General features: G+C 33.3%; 2 protein-coding genes across 3 annotated transcripts; one reads left to right on the top strand and one right to left on the bottom strand.

Moving 5' to 3' along the window:
* Positions 1 to 4: 4 nt before the first annotated feature.
* LOC115443363 (protein SHQ1 homolog) lies at positions 5 to 678 on the bottom strand (the record flags this gene model as incomplete). The annotated part of the gene is made up of 1 exon (XM_030168738.2): positions 5 to 678. A coding segment is annotated over exon 1 (543 nt), but the record flags the coding sequence as incomplete, so codon positions are not given.
* Positions 679 to 1,777: 1,099 nt separating this feature from the next.
* Positions 1,778 to 8,638, top strand: LOC119191677 (wolframin-like). 2 transcript variants are annotated; one of them, XM_037445563.1, is made up of 5 exons: positions 1,778 to 2,265; positions 3,297 to 3,398; positions 5,656 to 5,755; positions 6,921 to 7,040; positions 8,411 to 8,638. In XM_037445563.1, exons 1-5 carry the CDS (start codon positions 2,232 to 2,234, stop codon positions 8,565 to 8,567), a joined length of 513 nt encoding a protein of 170 aa, XP_037301460.1. In that variant the 5' UTR covers positions 1,778 to 2,231; the 3' UTR covers positions 8,568 to 8,638. The 2 variants fall into 2 exon arrangements, with proteins under 2 accessions (XP_037301460.1, XP_037301459.1); XM_037445562.1 differs by having other exon boundaries at positions 1,780 to 2,265; positions 3,294 to 3,398.
* Positions 8,639 to 9,130: the final 492 nt, after the last annotated feature.

Raw genomic sequence — 9,130 nt, 5'->3', positions numbered from 1 at the left:
AATGATCAGAGGAGAACTTATCATTCTCATATTTTATTCTAAGGTCATGCCGATCAATTATTGAGACGCTTTCGGGCACTCTCAATTCAAATATCTGCGGAAATTCTGAGCCAATGTTGCTAAATTCAGTGGTCACTTTATTAGCAAAACCAAATGCGAAAGAATTGGAGTTATCGCATTCAACATCGTTTTCCAAAGTTATTCCGTCCTCTTCTAACATTTCTACTAAACCAGGGTTGATATCTGGTATATCTCGCGGTGCTAACAAACTCGTGATCATATCCAAATTCTCAAAGTGTTCCCCTGGTGTTTCTTTATCGAATGTAAGATTGAAATCACCCGAGTCACATGTATATGAACCTTTTGAGAAATCATTATCCACTATCCTTCCAGGCAAACGTAATCTTAAGAAATATGGACTTGAAACAAAAAGAAAATTTTCTCCTTCAACGTCGATCTCTGTATCTCCAAGGTTTGTGTATGGTGCATTTATATTAATAAAAATATGATTGTTGTCTTGGGATAATTTGAAACGTGGAGTTAACATCTTGGTTAGTTTATGTGTTTACACCTGTCTCATTGAATTAATTAAAACACAAGCTAAATCTTATCTAAAGCACACCGTAACACGCGCTCATGCGTTTTTTTGGAGAAAAAATTAACCAATGTTTCCACTTACGATGTGGATTTTACCCTAGATTTTATAAGAAAAGTCCTTGCACATCCCTCAAAGATTTAAAAAAAAATCTAATCGGGAGAGTCATAATATATTAAGGTTATTACTAAACATCATATTTTTATGAATTTAATAACGTAAAATAGGTATCTGAGTACAACTAGACCTTTTTTTATCTAACTACGGCGAAGCAAAGAAAGGTATTGATTTATACGATTTACTGTTTATGTCATCTATAAGCGATCCTTGCTATGGATAATAGAACAAAATATCGTAAAGAAAATTGAATACATTACATTTATAAGAAATGAACTGAATTTCATTTAAAACATTAGAGTGGTGAAATATTTAGCAATAAAATTAGAGGTATTTCCAAATAAAAGTTTTATTAAAACATTAAGTTTCATTTAATTCCAAATTCCAATAAATCCTTAACTACAGCAAATAAATCTTTTGATCTGTACAATATTAGGCTATTTCACCCTGAAGAAGAGTAAATTCCTCTTAGTGGTAACACTGCTGGAAATGTCAAAAACATTAGTGAAGTGGTGACTTCCGAATCAATGATTTAGTCGATTAGGTATAAGTAAGAAATTAATCATCGAGTCTCACTTAATATAAAATATGTAGGTACTACAGAATATCTCAAACAGAATACAGATCATTTATGACATGTTATATACACCCAAATGTCAGCACAATCATTGATTATTATACAAATTATAAAAGAATGTCTGTATAGAATTTATGTTTTATTATATTTTTTAGTTGATTACCACTAAGAAAATATAATTTTTAAATTATTCGAGTGTTACGTTGATTAGAAAATATATACTAGCCTTACTATTGAGATTCCAGAACATCTACATTGATATAAACTCAGATTGGTATGTACAATTAATTTTTTTTATCCATTTATGCATCTATTTTTATACTTACTAGCTTAAATAAGAATCGACGACATACAATAGTCGATGATATCGATATCTCAACGTGTTTTGTTATTGCATTGAATGATGCCTGTTTAAATAATATACGGTGTATTTATAGATCCACGAACCATCTCAAAGAGGGTAACAACGCAAAAGAAAAAGGGATGTTATACGAACTAACGTAATTCCTAAAATAGATGCAAACGCAGGAAACACATTGTATAAAAATATTCTATTTTGGATCGAAAGATAACTTCGTGGGTGGGTTTTTACGTAGGAGTAAAGTTATTAGTCGGCCTTTCGCTTTCATTTGTGCAACTAGTTTGTTCGATTTCCTGTATGCAAGTGCGATGTTTAATTAATATGAAATAAATTATTATATTTTCATGTGTAAAACCTGGAATTTCAATACATTGCGTTTTGTACTTTTTCGTAATGTTCGGGTGTCAAAATTGTTGACATTGACACATTGATCGAGAGAAAAAAACTGCAAACCGACGGGACGTTCAATCAAAACAAATAAACATTTATTTCTAATTCTTTCGTGAAAAGTATAACTCAACCGAATGTGACTATTTTACAAATATATATTGTGTAATTACCATTTTTATTTTATTTTTGAAATGCCCATCGGCAGAAAACGCTGGAATCTTCATGGTAAGTAAACACAATTATTATGGTGTCAACTGTTCTTGCTTTAATGATTTTTTTACAACAAAGCCTATATATTAAGTGTGCGAATGCCATTTCTAATATAACACGTCCTAAATATAAATACTTGTGGCTGCAGACTTTATTTGACCTTGACCGCAACATAAGTATTACACACTTCTAAGGTGTTTATGTCCATAAGGTTATGGTTCTTCAAATGATACGCTCTCGTTCCAAACATTGATTTCTTCTCGGATTCAAAATATATTTGTTACTTACAAAAAATGCGATTTTTACTGTAAGTGATGGCTACATGACCTTATAAGGAAATGCATAAAACAGAAAATATGTATGACACTCTTGGAATAGGTTGATTTGTATATTACAATGTACAAACCAACCTATTTGGTAATAAATATTGAAATTATTTATTGGCAGGAGCAACAAAGCATAACAATTATTTACTTGGTTTGGTTTTAAGAAAATTATTAAGCACACCTATAATTACTTAAAATTTGATGTAATGGGAACAAAAAAAAAACATATTTTACAAGGCTAGTTTACTATAATATTTCATTTTGAGCTCAAGAAATTGCAATTATGTTATCTTTGTTATCTTAAAATTCATTTATATATGAAACAAGTAAACCACCCCATTTTGATTAACAGCTTCACAATATTATAAGAACTTGCCCATATTTTACTAGCCATATTCAATATACTCTATAATCAAATTTAATACAAACTTCAGTACTTATGATCTTTATTTTCATAAAAGTTGAGCAGGTTACCCAGCTTAGCAGTCCCCCTGCATTCATTTGTTACCAGTGTGGTGTCAAGGCAAAACATGGTTTATGCATCCTGATATCAACCATTTAAGGTATCTAATTATAGTAAAAAACACTCACAAAATGTTGCTGAGGTTGGAGTCAAACCTAAGAAATGCCTTGCAACAGTTTTTTTGACGCCTCTACATCAGAAAAACAACAAGTTGGAACCTAATAGTATACTTTTTAAATGTATCTTTGCTTCAGATGGACCACAAGGCTCTCTGCGACGCCTGCGTAATCAACTTGCAGAGGATGGTTGCGCTGAGTCCCAAGTGGTACTCGCTGAACAACTCTTGGAAGAGAAATGTGGTTTGTAAAATATGATTACTATTTATTGTAGCTACCAAAAGTAGGTAACAGTGGCAAGAGACAAAACCAGATTCCTACTGGCTTCCCTTTCGTAATTTATGTAAAATCATATAACATTAGAACCATTTCCAGACTTTATTTATTAATACTATTAAAAGCTTTATGCTGTGCCAGGTTCCCTTATGGAAAATTGCATCCTTTGCCATTTGTAAGTAATATGGATTTAAGTGAACACCGCTGCTCACAAATGCCTGCACACACAAATTGTGGCTGTTTGGGCTGAGTTAAAGATAATGTAATGGAGATTTTATTTTGCTAGAAAACCAGTTGACTAGAAAATTAATGCTTTAGTCTTTTGTAAATGTGTGCGAGACAATATGTGTATAACAATTAATGATTACAACATAACTTATACTAGGTTTATTTATAGAGTTAATTTCAAACTATTTCATTTCTTTTCACCATGTTTTACTAAGTATCATTCCTTATCACATACAATTTGTTTAACTTGTGTGGCTTTACTGGATAAGTAGTAAAGCCACATAAGTTGATAGTATAATAAGGCCATTTTAATATCCAGATTCGGAGATAATTAAACATAAGTAAATTTATCATGCAAATTTTTCTATTATTCATGTATGTGTAATTTGTAACGGAACAAATACTCTATGGGTGTAGAAATGGTACTAACAATATGCAGTGTTCTGTTGCATGTAATAAAGTCAATAAGAACTGATAAAGTGTAGACACAGCTGAATTACTGTTCTTTACAAAACTAGGTTTTATAAATTTTCAAACCAGGATGTTTACTTGTCTTGTTCTGAATTTCTTTATTAATTCAGACAGAGATGTTATGCACTAATGAGTGTTTGAAGATTAATATTATAAAGAGGAATAGTTTAAAGGTTTGATAGGGTCTAATCTCTGGATCTATTGAAACGATTTTGAAAATTCTTTCACTACTAATAAACTACATTATACCTGAATGCTATAGGCTACTTTTTATGCCGGGAAAATATTTCAACTCGGAAAAAAAACACGGGGGCGAATGACCAGGCAGAAGCTAGTATAGATGAATAGCTGGATAATTGCAGTTATACAGCCAGCTTAGCCTGCGGTTCCATCTGTGTAAATATTTCGTCATGTAATGCATGGTGGTCGGGTAAAAGCGTGTAAATTTGTTTTGCGTCGATTCTACTATTGAGTCGTATAACGGTAGGTAGGAGTATAATATTGAAACAACAAAAATAATGTGCGCAAAACTGCAGATATCCGCAGATTAAAATCTAAGGCACACACATCAAACTTTTCGAAGTTGTTTGTGTATTGTTTATCAGTTATGTTCGCTTTAGAAGTAAATGAAAACTCGGTGAGGAAGTCTATATGCCTGGGAAAAAAAGCATTTTGATTGTATGTGAAGTCTGCCAACCCACACTAAGCTAGTATGGTGGATTAAGACCCTGTCTGTAGTACAGGAGGCCCATGTTTGTATAAATATTAACAAAACAATAAAAAAAACTTGCTGAATTACTTTCAGTACTATCTAAATCTATTGTTTGCGAGAGATGGCAATATTATATTTGTGGACATAATACAACGAAAAGACGGATTCTGTGCAGCTGTCGTCGGATACAAGGACCATAAAAAATAATTGGAAACCTTTGATAACGTTTGTAGGAAGTAATAAAAACGCTATGGATGTACTAAAATATCTAAAACGGATCAACTGATTTTGACGGCATTCTCATCGATGAATAGACTTTTTAAAGATTAAACTATGCTGGCTTTTATCCTGGAATAATACAACAAATCATTAAAAATGCCCTAAATACTTCAAATTATAATGTACTAGCTTCTGCTCGCGGTTTCGCCCGCGTGAATGAGTTTTCCGGGATATTTTTTTTTCGCCTTACTGGATAGGTACTGTTATATTATGACCCAAATTACACAAAATCATTATAAAATGTAGCTTTTGTGTTATTCTGATGTATAACCAATATTACTGTAAAGTTTCATCCAAATCCGTTCAGTAGTTTTTTCGTGAAAGAGGATCAAACACATACATCCTCACAAACTTTCGCATTTATAATATTAGTAGGATACTTTCATTAAAGGCAAAGAGATGTGAAACTTATATTTCTACACGGTTATTTCAGAAATGGTATACATTCTCAGTGTAATTATATTTTTAATGACTACACACAATACGAAATCAAATTAATATTGAATTGTAGGCAATGACATTTTTCTTTTGTAGAATTAGAAGCAGACAAGATATCAAATTTCAAACAAGCACTAGAATGGTTGATATGTGCAACGGAACAAGCGCACCCTAAAGCCAGAAGAATGTTGAGAAGGTAAGTTTATACTTTATTTTTTATTATTGCACAGTTAAAAGTTAGTTGTTCTGCGCATTAAGAATTCCTCAAGAACACCTTCAAGTGCATCCGTTTTATGTGTTTGGAAATTTCTTGGTCGTAGTCTTTGTGATGGCTATGGTAATCATACGTTCGTTCTTCAAAGTCAATTCTTCAAATAACAGTAATAGTCTTGATGGTTTAGGAAATCAGATCCATCCAAAAGAATGAAAAATTATGAATGGTACTTCTAATTAAAATTTGCGCTAGTTTTAGCATTCATCTTACAATTAGGGGATTAACGATTTTTGAAATAGCGTGGCATGAAACTTATTTAAAATTGAAATTAGGCTTTCGTTTATTGATCCTAACGATTAGATTAGCAACATTCTATTATGAATCGAGTCTAGCCTATCTAAATACGTACTTTTATCGCTAGCTATGTTGCAATACTGTAGCATTGCCCTCGAATTCGCGTAGGTTTGAGCATATTTTATTTCAGCATTTACATCATTGTTTAGTAATAGGATCTATTTTCAAGGTGAGACCTGCTTTTATGTCGTAGCGTATGTCCATGTCATTTGATATTTTAGAAAAATAAAACACTCGTCAAATAAAGAGTTCATTTTTGTCCCGTTTATACTTTGCAAATCAATAACTTCATTATTCTAATAGAATTCAGTGAATCGAAGCGTCACAACAACGGCACAATGAAATGAGGTAACTGTGTTGAATAATTCTCATACCGGGCGCAATGTAAACATAAATATGGTCTCGGCTCTCGTGCGAACACCGCTGTTCAGTTAACGAATATTCTAGAAATATTCATAAATGAATGGGAACGCAAACGACTTTGTGGCCTGGAGGATAAGATGGGATAAAGTGCGCGATGAGTTGCTAAGGGTGAAGTAAGGATTTCATTATATTAGTCAGTGACTTCACTTTTTACTTTAAACTATTCTGTTCGTAGTGCAACAATTTGGATTGTTTGAGGATCTTTTTTTCCACAATCATTCTAAAATCGGAATTAATCAGGAAATATAAAGTTTTTTGAACTCTTCGGATGTTTTATGTGTTTAGGTATCCGTGATCAATAATCCCAGACTTTAAAGGACGACTAGAAATGTTTTAGTTACATTTAAGTGAGTAAAAAAATGACTTGCAGGTGCATTAGAAGTGGTGTTATTGACGAGGATAGCGCGGCGATAGTTCGTGCCAAGTCGTGCCTTGCAGCCAGTCGACAGGAGATCGTCGCCAGGAAAGCGGCCAGAGATCTATTTGCCAGGTATTTGTTTTATACAGGGTCATTTTGACATCGCGTTACTAAATGAAACCACACACTTATCTACTTGGAAATAACACTTTACATTATGATACTTGAGCCTTAGATGTAAAATAAAAAAAGGGGAGGTTTCGAAAAAAAATATATATTAATAAAAAGTAATTTTAATTTTACGCGCCCTAATGTCACTACTACTACTCTAAGGGAATTCGTCGCAGCGACAACATCATACTTTCTGTCTGAAATACATTCACGCAGACGCCATATTCGCATTAAACAATAAAATGATCAAAAAATCAGAAAACTAAAACCATGAGTTTTGGTGAAAATATTCGTTATTAATGGATGATTTTTGGCACAATGTCAGCAACGGTGAAGACGAGTATGTGGTTTCGTTTAGTAACGCAATGTCAAATGACCCCTGTATAATATATTTTTTTTATATGACCCAGTGATAATTCGGTGTGTTTTCATAAAAACATCCTATTAACCGCTCTGGTTATTGCTTCGTTGATACCAATTGAATTTTTCTCTTTAGCACTAATGATGATGTTTAGATTTTTGAAGTAGTGTCATAAAAAGACGGCCATTTTGTAACAAATATTTAATTTAGATCGATTACTACAAATGTCATAAGAATCATCCTATCCCATTAATAAGCAATTAAGATTAAATATTTATTTATATTATGTTTACAGTTAAATTATGTATGAAGTGATGTGTAAAAAATATGATGTTTGAACTATATGAATATTCTACCTTTAAGTCCTATAATTAAAGTGGATTTCTCTTGCTACATTTATATCCAAGCTTTTAAATTAATGAAGAGATTCTGTAAGGGCTATATTTTTTTTTATTTGTCACCATACAATAGTAAGTTGATCTTTTATAAACACAAACCACTCCAACCCGCCTAGGCTCCGTACACGTCACTATGACGTTTGTGTTCGTTTCAATTCCGTACTCATGACCCGGATGCAACATATATTATTGTCATAATTTCGAACACCGAAAGGCTATATAATAATATGAGCCCTGTATTATATACCGTCCCATTGCTGGGCACCGGCCTCCGCTTCTATGGAGGGATTAGGCCTTAGTCCACCACGCTGGCCTAGTGCGGATTGGTAGACTTCACACACCCTCGAAATTCCTATAGAGAACTTCTCAGGTACGCAGATTTCCTCACGATGTTTGCCTTCGTCGTTAAAGCAAGCGATAATTCACAAAGAATATAAACATAATTACTTTAGAAAAATCAGAGGTGTGTGCCCTTGGGATTTGAACCTGCGGACATTCGTCTCGGCAGTCCGTTCCACACCCAACTAGGCTATCGCAGCTTTTTAAAAGGCTTAATTAAAATAATTTGTTAGTTTATCGAACGGCGAGGAATACATAACGACGGCGCAACTGGAGCGACGCATCCGTGAGATTTGCAGCACCACGCTACGGAAGGAGCCCGACGATACCGATTCGCCGGACGATGATTCACCAGGTATAGTCAATAATGATGCCCGATATTTAGACTAGACTAAGAAGTTGACAGTAAAAGGATGTGGTAAAATATATTTTGTATTCGTCCGGATGCCAACCATCGTACAAAAGATTTAACCCACAATAATGGCTCGCTTAAATGTGTCGCGTTCCGGGATCAGTCTTTGTATATCCGGTTCAAATAGGCCGGCATATTTGTGTCGACTGACGAGGGTTAACATTTTCCGACAGTCAAAATTCTGCCTGGTGCAGTTCGGTCAATAAGCAATGACCATATTAAAAAAAGAATAGCTTAATAAGGTAGTTAGACGAAGTTTTGAGTCTTATCCTCAAGCTTAAAACCTTAAATAATAACTGTCTCCTTGTGTTTAACTTAACTCGACGAACAGAATATTGCTAGAGTTTATTTTTCTTTTAATCAGTTTACAAAGTTTGGTATATGATTTCACAAACAATTAAAAAATCATTATCTTACCAGTGGTCATCAATTGGAGTGACAAAGAGGGCAAGTTTCCGCTTTTCCAATTCAATAGAAAGGTTTATAAATCATCTATAAAATATATAAGTATACATAGGCATAATGAACATAGGCGTAGTTA

This window comes from Manduca sexta, unplaced genomic scaffold (assembly GCF_014839805.1).
Source record: "Manduca sexta isolate Smith_Timp_Sample1 unplaced genomic scaffold, JHU_Msex_v1.0 HiC_scaffold_1796, whole genome shotgun sequence".
Taxonomy (NCBI): domain Eukaryota; kingdom Metazoa; phylum Arthropoda; class Insecta; order Lepidoptera; family Sphingidae; genus Manduca; species Manduca sexta.
Note: the sequence above shows the minus strand (reverse complement) of the source record. Positions and strands in the feature narration are given on the sequence as shown.

Bases quoted from the DNA above. Each gene is read 5' to 3' on its own strand.
- LOC119191677 (XM_037445562.1), top strand. From the start codon at position 2,232: ATGCCCATCGGCAGAAAACGCTGGAATCTTCATG. The intron at 3,399-5,655 runs GTTTGTAAAATA...TTTCTTTTGTAG, and splicing joins ACTCTTGGAAGAGAAATGTG to AATTAGAAGCAGACAAGATA. The intron at 5,756-6,920 runs GTAAGTTTATAC...AATGACTTGCAG, and splicing joins GCCAGAAGAATGTTGAGAAG to GTGCATTAGAAGTGGTGTTA.